This window comes from Quercus lobata, chromosome 10, assembly GCF_001633185.2.
Source record: "Quercus lobata isolate SW786 chromosome 10, ValleyOak3.0 Primary Assembly, whole genome shotgun sequence".
Classification (NCBI taxonomy): Eukaryota; Viridiplantae; Streptophyta; class Magnoliopsida; order Fagales; family Fagaceae; genus Quercus; species Quercus lobata.
In genome coordinates this window covers 5130429-5150939 of record NC_044913.1, presented here as the reverse complement: position 1 = coordinate 5150939, position 20511 = coordinate 5130429, and the positions used below count along the sequence as shown (strand labels likewise).

Here is a 20511-nt window from a genome sequence, read left to right as displayed (position 1 = left end):
GGTTGATTTTACTCTTACTTAAACTAAGTACGAAAAAGAGTAAATCTGAGCGTACAAACAATATAACTACTCTAAGCCATATTCAAAAAATCACAGTAGTAAAATGAAAGCTAAAAGAGTAGGGAAGAATAATGCAAACACAAGATAACACGCCGATGTGTTATCGAAGAGGAAACCGAAGTACTTGGCGTAAAACCTCTCTGCCGCCCTCCAAGCGGTAAATTGATCCACTAGACAATTAGTTGGGATACATGAGTAGCAAGAGACCCTCCAAGCCTAATCCACCCAATGCACCTAAGCCCTCCAAGATTTTACTCCAATAAGGCTTCTTGGAACCGTGTCTTGTCTAGCTCTCCGGATGTTGCAATATGACCGATTGCATCTACCAAAGCTTGGCTTCTTCCAATACTTCCCAGCAGCACCAAAACCGCACTTGACACTCTGAAAGGTTGTGGTAAGTATTCGGGCAATCAACCTCTAAAAGGTATGGAAATGGAGAGGTAGGTGAGTTAAGGAAAATCTACAATGAATTGTGTAGAGAATTGTTGGTATAACAATCTCTAACTCTCAAGGTTTATGGGTAGGGTTTTCTCTCAGAAACACTCCTCAACATATGTGGATAATGGGGGTATAAATAGTGTAGGTACAGAAAGTGTGTATCAGATATGACAGTTTAGCAAAACAGAATGTTTCACAGGTATCTCGCGAGAAGGCCTGACCTGCAAGACACTTGCGAAAACCAACTATCTCCATCATGTCTTGACTCTTCGCATTCTAGTCATGTGCAGGGCACATGCTTCGTTTCGCGAGAAGCTTACTCGCAAGCTAACCGCAAAAACAGCTTTAGTCTTTAATTGCCTTGAGTCTTCACACACTCTCTCTCTCTCTCTCTCTCATACAACCCTTACAAATAAATCCCACATAAAATATGGGGTACATAAGATTGAACAAAATTACAAGCAAATTTGGTACGGAATTAAAGCCAACATAAACTAGTTGTAAATTACAACTTTACAAGACTCAATTAATTTTTCTTCTTTTTTCCTTCTTTTAAACTTTTCATATCCAGATGCATATTTTCTAGTAGACATTTCTACTTAAAAAATATATTTATAAAGATTGGAAGAAAAAATAACTTTCAAGTGTAGAGCAATAGAACCTGATATATATAAAAAGAATTATTGTAGTTTTACCGAACAATAACAAGTATTTAACAATCTCAACCTGCATAAAATAAAGACTTATTTATTATATTACCTATAACAAATATATATATATATATATATATATATATATATCACATTTAAATGTTGTTTTGAAACCTCATCTTTTGAAATGTAATGGTTTTCAAGAAAATCAAAAAACAAAATATGTTTTTTTAATTGATTCATCTTTTCCAACCATTTTCTTTTAACACGGTCTTTTTCAGACTGAGCAAAATTATTTTGGAAATATTTTCTTTTGGTTCTGTTTTTTGCAAGCATAAATTCATCATACAAAGAAACCAAATCAACTTCAAAGCGTTCATCCAAAATAGTCAAAACTCTTAATTGATTTTGGTAAACAAGAGGATTTTCAATAGGGGGAGAATCAAAGTCAGATTGAGTAACAAAAACAGAGTCTTCTTTATCATTAACAGCAACATTGTCATAAGGAGAGGAAGATTCAGTTTTAGTAGAATAGAAAGGAGTGCTAACTTGTGAATTACTATTGGAAACTCCTTTTAGCTTTAAATCAGAGGATTTTTCCAAATTCTTTTTCAACAAATCATTGGTCTCTTGATCTCTTTTTGAAATACTTTCAGATCCAGCAAAGGAATGTCTTCCTTCGTTGATCCTCAAAGGTGGATTGTTTTGAAAACTTATTTTAACAGTACCATCAAGATATTGTTGAATATGGGTGAGATCAAGTTCATCAAAAACAGGTTTAGCAGGAGGGGTTTCTTGTTCCAACAACCAATCATTAGGAAGTTTAACATCTTGCCATTGAATCATTTTTGGAACTTGAATTTTAGCATCAGGAGTTGAACATTGAATTAACATGGTTTTACCCAAAGGTTCTCTAGGAATCTTAGCACAAGGATTCATTTGAGTACCCATTAGTCTATAATAAATGTGATAGATCAAAGCAAAAGGCTTACTACCTTCTTCCATGCTGCGGCTTGTGGTGTTTTTTTTTTTTTTTTTTTTTTGCTTTTTGGCTTTGTGACTCTCTGTCACTCTGTGTTTGTGACTCTCTCTCTTGTAATTGTATTATATAGATGAGAGAGAGAGAGAGAGAGAGAGAGTAGAGTTTGTAGAGATTACTCAGATGAGTTAGATTAGAGAATATTTGTTTGACTGTTTGTTTGTTCTTTGTTGACTAGTAGTTAGGCATAATAGGGACAAGTGACAAAAAAAAAAAAAAAAAAAAAGTTAAGAAATGTTTTTGTTAGTAGTGCAGAATAAATTTATAGTATCGGTAGTGCTGTAGTGGGATTGGGTTAGTGGGTCAATGTTAGAAAGATGGAGACTACACAAAGACAAAGATAAATAAAGGCAGATCAAAGACAAAAAGAAAAAAACAAATCATATAATATAGAAAATTGTCACACATATTTAAGAAAATAATAGTGATTTACTTGCGTCTATTGTTAACTCATAATGCTAAATTAGATAAATTTATAAATTGAAAAGAAGTGAGAAATACTAAGTTTATAATTAAATGCATCATGCATATTACCTAGATTCTAGTATTTGTCTTTAGTTAGTAACAACTAACAACAACCGTTTGTGCGATAATATATATGATTCTTATTTTATTTGTAGATCATAAAAAAATCAACTACAATGCTTGATTTGTTCAAAAGCAAATATTCAAATTCTTCCGAAATCAACGTGTGATTACCAACAACTAATGTTGCTATTCCAATTCTAGAAAATGTGGATGTTCCAATTTTAGAAAATATGCATTCTCCAATTCCTGAAAATGTCAATGTTCCAATCTTTCAAACACAATTTGAACTTTTGGATGCGTATTTGAAATTTTGGATGCATATTTGAAAATTTTTTTTTCACTTATCTCCGCCCCCAACTTGAAATCCTGGGTCCGTCCCTGGCTAGATGTCCATTTTAATTTTCTTGTAAAAGTATGCAAAGTTCTTCTTTAAAAAAAATAAATAAATCAGACATTTGACATAATATAGTTGGTAAAGTATGAAACACTAATAATGAGACAAATGGAGACAAATGATTTTTATTCGTCTTTGACATACGGAATCCTCAACCAAACAACATAAGTTAAACTTAAACAATGGTAGGAAGCAAGTGGGAGTGTGGGACTAATCAAGATTCATCAGGAAGCATCTACTACCACTATAATTATTATTCCTTGCTGTCAAGCAGCATTATTCTAGGAATATTCCTAGTATAATATGCCAGAATAGTTTTACTCGAAGACAAAAGAAGCCAATTGTTTGACCATAGCCTTAGAATTCTGTGTCTCAATATTGCGGATATGAAAAATATGATCTTCTTCCTCCACTTCAAACAATTCTACTTCCCCTTTCCACCCACTCTTCCTTACCATATCAAAATACCAAACACCTCTGTCCTTCATCAAATCCTTCCCAGCCACACACACAAGCATCCGATCACACCCCAGCCCAGCCAAGCTCGGTGCACCTGGCCCTTCTGGATTAACCATTGGATTGTCAACACCACCAGTTACTGAGGGATACACAAAGTTCCAAAATAAATACGGCAAGCTCTTCTCGTGTCCTTCCTTAGGCTCTGCCCCAATTGGCTTAGAACTCCAAAAATAAGAGTGGGCAAGATAAGCACCAAAAATTTTAGCACCACAAGGCAAGCTCTCAATCCCAGCTCTGATAGCCATGTTATGTACTATATTGGCACCAGCACTGTCACCGCCTATAAATATTCTTTCAAAGTCACCGTTATTGATTAACCACGGCTCTTTACCGTTATCAGCTGAGTGAGAGGCAACCCATTGAAGTGCAGCCCAGCAGTCTTCGTAAGCAGCTGGAAGAAGGTGCTCTGGTGCAAGTCTGTACTCGACCGAGATAGTGAGAACATGGACTTGGGAGACTAAGTTGTTGAGGTAGCGATGGTAGAGGCTTGAGAAGGCGGATTCTAGGAAAAAACCGCCGCCGTGGAAGTAAACTAAGATGGGGAGTTTTTGGTTTTGGTTGTGAGCAGTGAGTTTTGGGAGGTAAAGGCGAGCTGAGATGGAAGGGTTCTCTGAAATGGTTATGTCTTTGGATGAGACTCCGGTTTCTGGGTCTTGATCAGGTGATGGTGGAACAATAGGGGTGTCTTCGAGGCGTTCCACTGAGCCGTTCTTGTAGACCCGTATAAAAGGAAGAAGCTCTATGGGTATTTCTTTGGTGGTGGAAGTCATTGCAGCCTTTGGTTGAGAAAGAGAGAGAGTGGAACTATTAACCTGAGCTTGCAAAAGGAAGATATAGAAGACTTTGTGATAAATCTTCAGAATTTATTCTCATCCTCTTATTTTTTTAATGTTGTCATAACTGACAACCAGACCAATAAAAGGAGAAATTATTGGAACCTCCGAGCTCCTGCCACCCAATAGAAAAATGACACCTATTCATTTTTTTTTGACTCAGCTCTACCTTAGTACTACCCCATTATCTAAACTCTTGTTAGCAACTAAAACCAAGGTTAAAACTAAAACAAACTCAACAACCCAAACCTTCTCACCGTGTTAACCCAAAATCAGTTTGTACACTTCTAACCCCAATTGTGTTAGCCACTTCTCACCCAATTTCCAAAACCCAAAATTTTATTTTACCCACTCAATCCTTTTCCCTCTCCCTTCCCGCATCATTGGACGAGTCCTTCAAACAATCTTATGCTGGGCTTTCTTTCTTTTTCTTTCTTCTCCCTTGGATTTATAGTGAGTACGATTGACTGTAAACTATGACTGAAGTGGTTGCTGGAATCCACATACCACCATTGCAACTAACCAAGATTGATTAAGGTATGTAAGTTACATAGACTCACTTCACTCTTCAATCTATCATTCTCTTAGCTTTGTTTTGTTTTTATGTAGTTTATAAATATGGTGTCTTCTACGTGTTTGATAAAAGCCCAAGATGAGAAAGAATTAAAATAATGAAATTTTTACGTGTTGTTTTCTTTCTACCTAGTTTATAGATATTAAAAATTAAATTTTTATGAGTCTGTGGTGTGAATTGTTAGAACCCATTCCATACCCCTGCCTATTTTTTGTTTTTGGGTTTATTAAATGCCTCTCTATTTCTTTGGTCTTGAAACAGAGCACAAGTTCTAAACAAACCTTAAGTCCAAAATGTAAAAATAGTTCAAAATTTTTTTTACAGTTAATAGTTTATACACACACACACCATTCTAACCATTTTTCTTCTTCTTTTTATTTATTTATTTTTTATTCTTTTGATTTGAGTTTCTTTAGAAATGTGTTTCGTGATGTTTTTAATTATAGATATTAGAGCCGGTGAAAAACGACAAGATGTTGAAAATTTGCTTGGAATGGTGGTGCACAGTGAGGAGGAAGCATATAAATTGTATAATGACTATGCTATACGAATTGGGTTTAGTGATCGAAAAGAAAAACTCAGATATGCAAAAAATGGTGTAAGACAACGAGAGTATGTGTGTTCAAAAGAAGGAATATTTCCACGAGATGGTGACCATTTGGATGATAAGAAATTTAAAAGATTATAAACTAGGATTGGTTGTGAAGCCAGTATCTGGTTTATAGTGACAAATGGTGAGTGGAAGGTTACTCATTTCAATCCTAATCAATATCATGAGCTTGCAAAGCCTGAAGAAAGACCGTTTTTAAAGTCGAATAAAAAAATAACTGATGCTCAGTTAGGTGTAATAAGAACTTTCAAAGAAGCAAGCATAAGAACAGTAAGTACATATTCCTATTTAGTTGAGGAAGCTGGGGGATTTGAAGATGTTGGGTTTATAAAACTAGATTGCTATAATGTGGTGAACAAGTAGAAGTTAATCAATGTTGAGGCTGGAGATGCTCCAAGTTTAGTAAACCATTTGAAACAGAAGCAAGCAAAAAATCCTATGTTTTTTTATGCAATTCAAGTTGATCAAGAAAATTGAATGACAAATTTCTTTTGGAGAGATGGTAGATCAAGAATTGATTATAACTCTTTTGGAGATGTAATATGCTTTGACACTACATATCGAACTAACAAGTATAATATGATATGTGCCCCATTTGTAGATGTCAACCATCATTGGAAGAATGTAATTTTTGGTTGTGCATTTCTATTGGATGAAACAACTACTTCGTTTACTTGGTTGTTTGAAACATTCTTGGAATCAATGAAAAATCAAAAACCAAAGGCAATTTTTACTGACCAATGTCAAGCAATGAAGAATGCCATAAGAGCTGTGCTTCCTGATACTTGCCATCGCCTATGCTTATGGCATATCTCAAAAAATGTTGTAGAAAATTTACCAAGGCATTATGGGAATCTTGAATTTAAGAGTAGATTTAATAAAAATTTTTATAATTGTGAGACAGAAATTGAGTTTCAGTCTTGTTGGGATGCCTTGCTTAGAGATTACAATTTGGTGGGCAATAAGTGGCTTAGCTGTAACACCCCGTAATTTTGATACCAATTAAATTATTATACGTAAATTATAAACAAGGCCTACAATTAAATGGATTAAATTGATTTGGTTCTAAGATATTAAAAATAAGATAAATACTATGGGATATGAAGCCCAAATGAGGTGGCATAAGTAAATATATGGACCTTGATAACCCTAGCCTTTTACCTTTTAAGTTATACATGTAAGCATATAAGAAAGTTCCTTTTTGTTTTCAGCCGCAACACACGATTGAGTTGTTTCCTTTCTTCTCTATGGTTGTGCACAAGTATTTCAGGTATGGTTTGTCTTGCTGAAATTTTAGAAAGTTGAAAGATTTAGAGAGTGGGAATTATTCTATGGCTAATAATTCTCCCCACATGGGTCCGTGCATTTTTTCTTTTGGTACCAAGAAAAACAATTGGCATTGGGTTCATAAAATATAAACCTATCACTATATTGATGGGAAGCCGACCTATGATTTATTACAATATCAAAATAGGAATTGTATATATATAGCCGTATGGTCCTCCATAGGCTTTGAGACTGATTTGACAAAACTATAATTTGGGGCTTCTACTTTTTGACTAATAGGTAAAAATATTAGGTTGATCAGATATGTGTGTATATATATATATATATATATATATCATGTGGCTTCTAAAGAATAGTAGAATATATGATGGCTAGACCTATAGTGAGATGCTAGAGTCTTATAGAGTTGCAGTACAATCATGCTTATTAATAGATAGTAAAAATGCGTGAAACAGAACAATTAGATTAAAATTGAAAGTGAACTGGAGAGTTACGTAAATAAATGTAAAATTTTGAAAATATCAGTATTGTCTAAGATTATATTGTTTAAGTATGAAAACAAATTTTAGTGGGAAATTCGTGTATTTATGGACCTATTTTTATTGTTGCTAGGCTCTAATTCTAATGATTCATTGTGACTCAAGGGTGATTGATTCCTTTTATTTTGCAACTAAGAGGTAAGTGGTGTTTACTAATTTTGGGGGTTTTCCCAAAACAACGTTAATTATTAAACTATTTATATCAAAGAAATATGTTGATATTCTATATGTAAATTGATATTTTATAAATGCCTGATGTGCACATTGGCTATTCATTTTATGAAAAACTTGTGGGACAACCTGAATTTATTTAAACTTATATGCGTGAATATATCTTTATTTAAACTTGTGAGCATATTGAATGTGTTTTGAAAACCTATGGCAAATCGTAATTAAAAGCTCAATATTGTATTTAGTCTTTAGTAAGGGACAATTATACTATAGCTAGTCCTTAGTAAGGGACGGTTCCAGAAAAGGGGACAATACACATTTGATAGCTCCTTAGCAAGGGAGTATACTATTGAAGATCCAAAAAGGAAACTCCTTAGTAAGGGAGTGCACCTTTAGGTTCCAAAGGAGCCATCCTTAAGAAAAGGGATGAAAAGGGGGTTCTAGACTTCTAGTCCCTAAAGGGGATAGCACAACCCTGTCAACCGGGTGTAAACATTGACCATGAGAAAAACCTAGGAAATTATTTATATGATTGTATTGATATATATATATATATATATATATTATGATGGCTCACAATATAAAGATATTTTTTTTATGAAATATTTGATGACAAAATATTGATAAGTTACAAGTTATGAATTGTTGTAAGAATTATTTGTTTGAAAGGTTTGTTCCCACACCCCAATGTTAGTGAATTCCACTTATTGAGTTATCTCACCCTCCTCCCCCCCCCCCCCCACCCCCAAAAAAATTTATTTCTCCTTACAGATACATTAGAGGGATTATTGGAGTAGAGATTCTTAGGAGACAGCAGTTATGAACTATTTTGTGGAATTGAGGATTTTATTATTATTTTTATGGCATTAAACATTGTATTGGAGAATTATTTTGAGGATGTTTTTTCTTTGGTGGATTAGAGCTCTGATATTTGTAATGAGATTTTAGGTTGCTGGTTTCTTTTATTTAATATTTTTATGGATTATTCATATTAAATAGAATTTTATTGCTTATGATTCTTGAGGCATTACATTAGCACCTTATATGAAAATTGTGAGAGGTGGTGTTCAGTTTTTAGTCATGACATTTTCTCTTGCTGAATGAAAGCTTCATCCAAGAGTGAGAGTACAAATAATGTTTTTCAACATATGGCATGCAAAACAATGAGGCTAACAGAATTTGTACATGAGTATGAGAAAGCTTCAAAAAATATGCACACGGAAGAGTTAGAAGAAGATTTTCGTTGCAAACAAGGTACATCTTTTCAATTAGTCCAAAATTGTGGACTTTTACAACATGCATCATTTGTTTATACTCGTACAACGTTTAAAAGATTTGAGTTAGAAATTACTTCTACCTTGGGGGTCACACACCAAGATGTTAATTCTGATGGAGTGTCTTCCACCTATGAAGTCATTGAAGGAGGTGGTCGGAGGGTTCATGTTGTCCATTTTAACTCCTCAAATAATGTTGTAACATGCAATTGTAAAATGTTTGAAACATTGGGGTTACTATGTCGACATGCTTTGTGAATACTTATTGTGAAAAATGTAACAGAACTTCCTATTCAGTATATTTTGAAACGATGGATAAAAGATGCAAAGAAAGATAGTGTTGTATGTGATCATGCAAAATCAGCCGATACAAATGATGAGTTGTCAATGACATCATGTCGTAATGAATTAATGCGCTCAATTTATGAAATTTTCACAAGAAGTGCAGCAACAACTCGACATACTGAAATGTACAAAAGAAAAATTAGAGAGATGATAGAATTAGATGAGAAAGATATGGAGGTGTTAAGTGTGGCAGAGATGATGGTGAAAGAGAAAATAGTTTTGTTGATAATACCATCTCTGGTGATGTTAAGAAGACAAATTGCTCACTCAATAATTTGCCTATATTAGATCCTCCATGTGTGTGACCAAAAGGAGTCACAAATGCAAGAATGAAAAGCAACATGGAGAAGCTTAAAAGGAAGGCATTAAAAGATATTACGAGATCAAGTAAGTATTTTTGTTTTTAAATTTAAAAAAAAAAAATGTTAGTTCAATGATTCAAATTTTTTTTTTGTTGTGAATAATGCCCAATATTTCCTCTCTTTTTTTTAGAACAGTTGCCCACGAGAGGACTTCCAACAAACTCTAGTCATGTTAGAGAAGGTATTGGCTTTTATCTATAAATAATTTTACTGTCCTTTATTTGTAGACACTTACAATTTTTCTTATATATATATATATATATATATAATCTTGTCTATATTGCCTTGGGAATAGTTGTCAATAATGTACTATATGTAGCCCATAAGTCCTATGAAAATAACATTATTTCTTGTGATAGGCCAAAAACGAATTGACTCTTTGTGATGAATTAATTGATTAATTAGTCAAGATCATTAATTAATCAAATTAACATGCAAACGCACGGTAGCACAAACAAATCACCAATTAAACTAAGTGCAACGGAAAATAAATTGATACGATGATTTGTTTACGAATGGGGAAAACCAACACGGCAAAAACCCCATTGGGTGATTTTAAGGTCACCACTCCTGAGAATTCACTATTATCACAACAAGTAGTTACAAGTAAAGGAATCCTAGTACCTTATACCAACCTACAGTTGAACTCTTACCCCAATACCCAATTGGACTTGTTCTGTAGTGACAATCTCTTCTTGTAATGCACAGCTCCCAGTACGTGACTAACAAATTACGCGGATCCCAGTACACGACTTCAATCACCAACTAGAGAAAGTTGTTAGCTGCAAAGTTCTTCAGTTCTTCCAGATGATGAAGATCAAGAAGATGCTTGGTTACAAAACCCTACAATGCACAAACACAACAACTTCTTCAAAAGAACGATGAACTGGGGCAAACTTTGTCTCCGGTCACAATTTGCTTGAACAAACTTTGCTCAACACTTGTGCAACTTGTGTCTACTTTGATGGCCCTTAAAATAATCCTTTTATATGTCTAGGGTTGTGAAAAAAGAAATCCTAAACACATAATCACGGATTAGAGTCAAAACAGATCTGAAATTCTGTTTTTCATAAACCTCGACAGATACCCTATCTGTCGAGCTGCTGTCGACCCACAGGGCTGGAATAGCTCTTCAAACTTGATAGATGGCTAGTTGTCGAGCTTTAATGACAGACACTTTTCAGACTTGAATCTTGGAAAAACTTGCATGGCTTCAACACTTGATCTTGAAAAAAAATTTCTTGAAGTATTAAACACGTGCTAGTTCTATCCAAATACAAGTAAAGTGCGTTTTGTCAAAAGATTAGCCAATTACATAAAATAACGGCATATGTTCCTAATAAGTGAATCACATATGTCCTAACATCTTGCATTGTCAATAATGATAGTCTTATGAAAATAACACTATATGCCTTACAATAGTTGTCACTAATTCACAAATCTCAACATATGCACCATAATGTACAAGTCTATGCTAGCCGATGCACCCATCTAGTGTACTCATGGATGAGAACTACAATAATCAAGTATGATCTAAGCCCCTTGCATCCTCTTTTTTATTTATTTTTAAATGATCATACATTTTAATCTCTTATAGTATTTTATAGGTATTCCATTCTTTGGGCATGCCAATGACCAGTAATTCAAATCATTTTCAACTATCAAATCAGGTACAAGTAAAAAATATAATAAAATGATTTATGCACTAGTATTTCATTTTTATAAATATCTACCATTTGATGTTGAGATAATTTGAATGTAGATCCCTTTTTTCTTATTGGAGCGGTGCTTCTCCAAATGTTAGCTTAACAAGCATGCTTCAAAGTAACAATTGCTTAAATCATTTAAGTTAGGTATTTTCAAATGAAAAGTATTTTCGCTTCAAATGTGCTTTTAAGCATTTTTTGTGAAATTGTAATGTTCATAATTGGTGTTGGGAAAACTGGTATCTTTCGTGAGTATTTTTGGATTATGGCTATTGTATAAACTGAGTATAGTTGTATACTGTTTAGAGATTTCATCACTCGTGTCTTTCATTTAAGTTTGCATTTCCTTGGAAGAAATGAGGATTAAATCTCTGGAATTTTGTATCTATCTTAGTTTGCTAGTTGGTTCCTTCTCAAGGAAAAGAAAAAAAAAAAAAGGTTTGCTAGTTTGTTCATGGTCAGGAATTTGATGGGAGTGAAATGGTGTTTTAGTAGGTGCCTTATGTGCATGGCGGATGGTATTTGTAAGATAGAGTCACTGCAACATGAAATAAAAGTTTTGGAAACTGATTTCTTGAAACGTAGCTGGGAAATTCCTGTCCAGTTATTATGACTTTTTTAGTTTCAAAATGTTCCTATTGCATAGATTTATCCATGTACTCTAAAAATGTGATATTGAGAAATTGGATGATTTCTTATTGGAGTGGACTTTACAAGTCTTTGATGCCTATAATGAAGATGATGTGAAACTGTCATGTACTTATGTTTTTGCTTACATGCCTGTATGAGAGAGACTTTAATTTTAATTTGGTATATTTTGTATCTTTTATATTACTTGTAACTTCTATCTGTTACCCAATGTTTTAATTGCATGCAAGTAGCATGTGATCCATATGCCCTTTTTTTATTTCCAAGTTTATGCAGCTATGCAATTTTCAAGAATGCACTAACGAAAAGAAATAGTACATTAATTATATTAAGGACGGTTGGATCTTGTTCACTGCTGGAAGAGACAAGGCATGGTTCAATTTGTTTTTAAAAAATAATCTTAGCTCATAGATGTGGTTATTTGCAAGCTGTTTTTACATATCTGTGGTCAATCTGGACTTATAGAAACAGGATGGTTCATGAAGGAACAGATCCTAATCTCTCTACAAAAGAAACTCAGGAAGACCAAAACCAGTGCAGAATCTCGTAGCAGGTCCATGGCTAATCATTTTGAAAATCACAGGAGCAAGATGTAATAGGACTAAAAGATGCTCTTTTGCCTATGAAGCAGTAAATATGCAAGGAGTTCGTGTGTTTTATGGAGTTGCTAGTAGTGCAGCCAAATCAAAAGGTGGGTCAATGCTTGAAGCAATGGTGGATTCTGCCATCAAAACAAAGCACCATGGATTTCAATACATTTTGTTTTTGGGTGATGATAGGAGGGTTGTCCAAGCCTTTAGGAAGAAAAGATCTACTTATTGGTTAGACAATACTAGATTAGCTTATCTTAATATCCTTGCTCAATTTGGGCTCTTTTGTAACATGCTTTTTGTGCCCCTCATTATAGTCAAACATGTCTGGTCTATAGCAAAGATAGCAACTCAAGTGCCTTTGAACTATTGCTGGTACAAACCAGCATTTGTATAACTTTTGTGTATATCTCCCTTTGAATGGTATCAAAAAAGATGAATCAACACCTTATTTTTTTGAAGAGTTCGTCCATCAAAACAAAATACTTACACTTCTCAATGAGAAATTGCCCTTTTAACAACATTACCTATAATTTGCCCTAATACTCCATGAGAGAGGCACTATTCAAAAACAGTTCATATAATTGGGAACAAGCTCAAACTCAACAAAAAGCTGCCTAACAATTGAGAAATTTTATTGCCAAAATGAACAAAATTTACAATGAGATTCAAACAACAAAAACAAAGATCAAACTCATCTGTAAATACAAATTATTTGCAAATACAATAACTAAAAGCTAACATAGCTAATATAGCCTAACATACAAACTAATGCCAGGACAATTGAGCTTCTAAAGAGCAATTACAACTCCAAATTTAAACAACCATACCAAAACACAGTAGCCTAACTAACTAACTACCCCTAACCATCCCAACCAACTGTTCAACTCCTTGGTACAACACAGCAGCAGCCCACACACCTCACAGTAGCACCCCACGCACAACACACGCACTCCAGTGCACACCTCAATGCACACATCTATGCATCACCCAACACACCTTCATGCACACCATTGCCTTAGCACGTGCCTCAGTATTTTGGCCTTGTATCACATTAGAACCAATTCTTCAAAGCCACTGATACAATCTTTCTTCAAAACTTTGGGACATCAATTTCGTAGCATCAACAACAACATTCAAATGCAAAACCATGAAACCCAACAACTAAAAGACTCACAGTCACAATCTAGAGCTAAAAACTAGGACTCAGGATATTAACCTCCCCACATTACAAATTCAAAAAAACTTAAAACATCTGTGTGCCTTCATCTCATCAACCACATCCCTGCTAAGATCAAATGGGCATGAGTCTTAAAAACAAAACCCAAAACCCAAAATTCCCATGACCACCAAATTTGATACCAAAACCGATTGAAGCTTGTGTGCTTTGGGTCCTATCTTTGCTTCTCGGCAAAGATGCTGCAACCTAAAATACTCACGACCCCACCAAATCGATACCAAAACCAACCGTCATGAAAATTGTTGGTTTTCCCTTTGGGCCTCCACTGACTGTGTCAATGCTGGAATAGCTCAAATAATGACAATAGCACAACAACTGTATGCAAGAATTATTAAGAGAAAATAAAGATGTATACGCATAGATACATAAGGACATATATGAAACAGGCTCGAAAAACATGATCAACAAATTAAGCATCAACACAATAAATTAAATAACTAAATAACCAACTTCTTTTAATAACCAACTTTACCCCAAGTCTATCTTTTAACTAATATAAATTTTTTCTTGCTATTAATGTTTTACTTTATACTTCAATTAAACCTAAATGTCCATTTTAATTCTCTTACAAAAGTATTCAAAGTTCTTCTTTAAAAAAAAAAAAATAAATCAGACATTTGGCAGAATATAGTTGGTGAAGTATGAAACACTAATAATGAGACAAATGATTTTTATTCGTCTTTGACATAAGGAATCCTCAACCAAACAACATAAGTTAAACAATGGTAGGAAGCAAGTCGGAGTGTGGGACTAATCAAGATTCATCAGGAAGCATCTACTACCACCATAATTATTATTCCTTGCTGTCAAGCAGCATTATATTAGGTGTCGGTTTGGATTCGGCGTCTGCATTTTCATTTCAACGTTTTCCTCTCTTTTTTTTTCTTTTTTTTTTTTTCATTCACGCGTTTCAGGGAGACAAAATTTACTGTTCACAACTGTAGCAGCACTGTTCACGTAGGACCCACAACCACTTTATTCAAAAAATATATATATTAAAAATGGGTCCCACGGTACTATTCACACATTTAAAAATTATTTTGCTACAATGTTTTCAGTTTTCAGTTTCAACAAAAATAAGTTCAATCCAAACGGGAGAAAATATATGATGTTTCAGGAACTCCACCTCATCATCTAGTTGGTGTTTCTAAGCCCAATAAAAAATTGACATTTGTTCTAAAAGAGACATATCAGTATATTGAATCATTTAAATTAAAAAGACAAAAATGACCCTGAAAATTTTAAAGACCCGCCCTCTCTTGCTTTTCCCCTTTTTTGCATAATCAAAATGTTCATCTCTCTCTCTCTCTCTCTCTCTCTCTCTCTCTCTCTCTCTCCGTTTCTCTCTGCACCACCACAGCACACCAGCACCTCCATGACTCCATCTTTTCTCTCAACCAAACCTTGATAGCTGTTGCCTAAAATCTCCACTAGAGATAGAGAAACATTGCCAATTATCAACAGTTCCAACAAGATCAACCTTTTTCTCATCAGAAAATGCCCAAAACCGTTTCCAACCACCGGCGTCCGAAGTTCTCTCCACTTCCAATACCTGACATTGCAAGAAGGTTTTCTTCTCTTGTTTTGAATTTATTTTCTGAATTTTTCTATTTACATATATGTTTTATTTTGTTTTGTTTTGTTTTGATTTTATAAATTGACATATACATTCATATGTAGAAAGGAAATTCGTATTGTTTGATAAAATGCTTTAGTGAGGATGGATGCACTAATAATAAAGTAAAAGGGTTTTTTTTATTCCAAAAAAAAAGTTATTTTGGATTAGATTAAAAGTGTTTAGTCTGATGTAGGTTTATAAATAGAGAAATAAAGCCCTTTCTTTGTTTATTAGTTGATTTAATGTATTTGGTGGTTGTGCTTGATTTTCAGGTATTATTTATTAGTTAGATTTTTTTCAGGTATCACATTAGGCTCAGTCAAAATCATTTCAAAGTTCACTTTTTTAATGTACAAAACAATCCCCTTTTTTAAATAAACTGAAAAATAATATGCTATTTAAATTCAAATTTTTACATTTATTTTCTTTCTACAAATTCTCAACAATCAATAGGATAAAAATTTACTTGCTGGTTTTCCTTGACATAATTATAAGTGGTGTACATTGATAAACATGACAAATTTTGTTTGTTGTTTGGGAACTTAAATCAATTTTTTGTTATCTTTTTCTTATGGATTAAATCAAAGTATTGTGTATGTAACTTAAAAGTACTGTGATATATTCTAATTGCAATCTTTAGCATGAAATTTTGTGGTCACTGATATATTGGACAATTAGGATAGCGACAATGTGATCAGTTGTGTTGCTATCGCGACAAATCTTTTAATAATTACTACAACCAGTGGCGACGCCACATACAGCTCAGGGTGTTCCTAGGAACACCCTGAGCTAAAAAAAAAAAAAAAAAAAATTATATATAATAATTAAATTTTTTTTTTTATATTTAATCTGTATAAAGAACTCCCTCAATCATAAAATTAAGAACACCCTCAAATTTTAATAAAAAAAAAATTATTTTTTCTGCTTTCAAGCAAAAAAAAAAAAAGAAAAAAAGAAAAAGTGTGTAACAGAGACAAAGCCAAGCCCACGGCAAGCCCACAGCAAGCCCAACAGATTACCGAGGTGGCAAACCCACATATTCTCAAAAAAAAAAAAAACCCAAACCCCAATATAGAGCAATTAGCAAATCAATCAGAAATCAAACCCACAAACCAAACCCCAATATAGAGCAGAGCAAACCCCAAACCCCAATACAAAGCAAACTAAACCACAATACAGAGCAGACCAAACCCCAAACCCAATACAGAGTAAACCAAACCCAAGGTCACGTCTCTCGCAGCTCACTCGTCGTCGCCGTAGCTCGCTCGTTTTCGTCGTCGTCATTGTCGTCATCGCTCATCCCTCATCGCAAATAGTAGAGCTGCTCCAATGCTCGGTGCTCGGTGCTCGTGCTCCCTCCCTCAAGGTATTTCTCTCTGACTCTCTCTCTCTCTCAGTCTCTTAGTCTCTCTCTCTCTCTCTTTATCTGAATCTGAAATGAAAACTACGAAATGAAAAATGCCACTGAAAGTGTCTCTCTTTATTCTTTAAGTCTCTCTCTTTTGAACTAGTCTGTGATTGGCTAGCCTTTACTCTTTAGCTTTATTAATAATTTAATATTTGCCTGTTTTTTGACTTTTTAAATTTGGTTTTATCTTATTCTTATCCGTTGGTGTTGGTCAGTGTGTGATGGTGTTGGTGAGATATTGATTGTTTTTAGTGTAATGTGTATTGTGATTTGTGATTGTGAAATTTTCTGATTGGCAACTGGCTATTGTGATTGGGGGCATCGGGCATGAGGCTTGTGGTTGTCTTTTGAGTGGGGTGGGGGTAGATGGGCACATGAGGCCAGGTTACACTGCTTTAATTATTGTGCTGCACATGGGATGTGTAATGTGCACTGCACATGGCTGGCTACACATTTTAGTTTAAATGTGTAATATGCACATGAGGCTAAACAATATAACAAATTAAAGTAATATAGTTTATTGTTACGCTAAACAACAATAATTAAAGCAGTATAATTAACCAATACATTATAAAAGACAAATAAATTAAATTATGTTAGACTAAACAAAAATTAATAATTTTATAATTAATGAAATAACAATATAACAAATTATAGTTTATAAAAAACAAACAAATTAATGAAACAACTAAAAAAATTACAAATGTAGCTTGGTTGTGTATATTGAAAAAGATGTAACTTGTAGTATTGATAATAAGATTATCATGCAACGATTTCAAAATATGAAAACTTGTAGAAAGCAATTGTAAACTTTATGTATTTGTCTATTTTTTTATTGTTGTTATTGTCAATATATAAAATTTTATTTTTATTAAATTGTGTAATTTGTGTTGGTTGAGAAATACCCTAAAAAAAATTTCTGAGGTTGCCACTGACTACAACATAGATTTTGAGAAATTGGTGTTTGTTGATGTTACCCTAGGAATATTCCCAGTATAATGTGCCAGAAAATAGTTTTACTCGAAGACAAAAGAAGCCAAGCGTTTGACCATAGCCTTAGCATTCTGTGTCTCAATATTGCGGATATGGAAAATATGATCTTCTTCCTCCACTTCAAACAATTCTACTTCCCTTTTCCACCCACTCTTCCTTATCATATCAAAATACCAAACGCCTCTGTCCTTCATCAAATCCTTCCCAGCCACTCTTCCTTACCATATCCTTCTGGATTAACCATTGGATTGTCAACACTACCAGTTACTGAGGGATACACAAATTTCCAAAATAAATACGGCAAGCTCTTCTCGTGTCCTTCCTTAGGCTCTGCCCCAATTGGCTTAGAACTCCAAAAATAAGAGTGAGCAAGATAAGCACCTAAAATTTTAGCACCACAAGGCAAGCTCTCAATCCCAGCTCTGATAGCCATGTTATGTACTATATTGGCACCAGCACTGTCACCGCCTATAAATATTCTTTCAAAGTCACCGTTATTGATTAACCACGGCTCTTTACCGTTACCAGCTGAGTGAGAGGCAACCCATTGAAGTGCAGCCCAGCAGTCTTCGTAAGCAGCTGGAAGAAGGTGCTCTGGTGCAAGTCTGTACTCGACCGAGATAGTGAGAACATGGACTTGGGAGACTAAGTTGTTGAGGTAGCGGTGGTAGAGGCTTGAGTAGGCGGATTCTAGGAAAAAACCGCCGCCGTGGAAGTAAACTAAGATGGGGAGCTTTTGGTTTTGGTTGTGAGCAGTGAGTTTTGGGAGGTAAAGGCGAGCTAAGATGGAAGGGTTCTCTGAAATGGTTGTCTTTGGATGAGACTCCGGTTTCTGGGTCTTGATCAGGTGATGGTGGAACAATAGGGGTGTCTTCGAGGCGTTCCACTGAGCCGTTCTTGTAGACCCGGATAAAAGGAAGAAGCTCTATGGGTACTTCTTTGGTGGTGGAAGTCATTGCAGCCTTTGGTTGAGAAGGAGAGAGAGTGGGACTATTAACCTGAGCCTGCAAAAGGAAGATATAGAAGACTTTGTGATAAATCTACAGAATTTATTCTCATCCTCTTATGTTTTTAATGTTTGTCATAACTGACAACCAGACCAATAAAAGTGATTAACGAAAAGCAAGTGGGTATGCACGACTTCGGAGCATGTTTTTAAACACCGGAACAGACAAGGAACCCCAAAAAAAAAAAAAAAAAAAAACTAATCACCGATTTTATGATCCAATTGAGGTTATATAAATAATTGTACCGATAATGTCATAATTAATATAATTAAAATATTAAAATAATTTATGTTTAAAATATGGTTTTTAATAACTTATATTAAGAAAATATATAAATTAGAAAAAAGTGGTTTTTTTTTTTTTCCTCCATACCACCTCTCTTTTCTTGTTAGTAATGGTTGCAGAATAAGCTATTTAAGTTTAACTATTTATTTAATCAAGGAAATTTAAAGAAAAATAAAAAATAAAAAACCCAAAGCCAAATGGCTAGACAAATCACTGACTTATGAGTTATGACTCTTTAACAGTCCACTTTCCCACTCCACAACTCTTAGGCCTTAGCCACACGTTTACTCTTTCTTTATTTATTTTTTTTTTTTTCCTACTACATCTAGTAAATCTTGCACTCCCAACTTTACTTACCATCAAAGGCTCTTTATTTTTCCAGTCTTTTGGCCTTCAAAAAATCTTTATCTTCCTCTCTATCTCAAGAAGTTAGATCTATTATTTATCTCTGCAATACCATCATTAGTTCCTCTCATTTCTCTCTTTCTCACTGAAGATCTGTAGATACCACTCCAAAATGCTAATTTCAACGCCAAGCATGAATATTCAGTCATTTTCTCTCTCTCAAGCATAGTCAATCTTAAGAAAAAAGACTTTATTGCAACAATTTGTCCTCACCATCAAACGGATCCGAGAAAAAAGAAGATTTTTACTGCAAAAAAAGCTCCATTGCAGATCTCTTTCAGCAATTTTACAAAACCGATTCAACCATACTTGTTTTTGGTTTTACAGTTGAACCGGACGGTTTTCAAATATTTCTGGTTTTTATCTATTTTTCGGTTATTTTTCATAACCGGGCCAGATTAATGGCTGGTTCAGGGTTGAACATGTCAAACCAGCCAGTTTGGTCCGTTTTTAAAACTATGCTTTTCAGAGAAATACATGGCATCATGAGCTAAAGTAGCCTCAAGTATATGAGAATTTTCTTCTATCTAAGTTACATAGTTATCAATACCCTTGACATGTTGAGCCAAGATATGGAAAAGATATTAGTTGTTACCAAAATAATTTATTTTTCATGTCAACTTAAAAGTTTGACATGAAGATTTTAGGTCTCACAATATATTATAGGTAGGGGTGGTAAAATTTGACACAGCCTACTAACATGACATGAACATGAGTGTCATGTTGCTCATTAGTTGACACGACATGAATCCGACATACAAACACAAATTGTCACCCATAATTTATCACATCACTATGTGACAATTATTTGATTGAAAAAAAAAAAAAAAAAAAACCCTTTTTGCATAAACGTTTAATTTTTAAAAGTAGATACTACATGTCATTTTTCTTGTAGTGGAAATTCAAACTGACCAATTGTAGATCTTTCTACCCAAAACTTGACTTGGCAGATTCTTCTACTACTAATAGTAATATGTATTGTGCCAAT

At 34.2% G+C, this 20511-nt stretch overlaps 1 protein-coding gene and 1 pseudogene across 1 annotated transcript; both read right to left on the bottom strand.

Moving 5' to 3' along the window:
- Positions 1-3218: 3218 nt before the first annotated feature.
- On the bottom strand, positions 3219-5115 carry LOC115962621 (2-hydroxyisoflavanone dehydratase-like). The gene has a single exon (XM_031081504.1). The coding sequence runs from the start codon at positions 4396-4398 to the stop codon at positions 3427-3429; it is 972 nt and encodes a 323-aa protein (XP_030937364.1). The 5' UTR covers positions 4399-5115; the 3' UTR covers positions 3219-3426.
- Positions 5116-17842: 12727 nt separating this feature from the next.
- On the bottom strand, positions 17843-18793 carry LOC115962622 (annotated as a pseudogene).
- Between the last annotated feature and the right edge of the window lie 1718 nt (positions 18794-20511).

What these genes read in the sequence shown, in the direction of transcription:
- LOC115962621 (XM_031081504.1), bottom strand. Translation starts at nt 4,398, where the DNA reads ATGACTTCCACCACCAAAGAAATACCCATAGAGCTTCTTCCTTTTATA.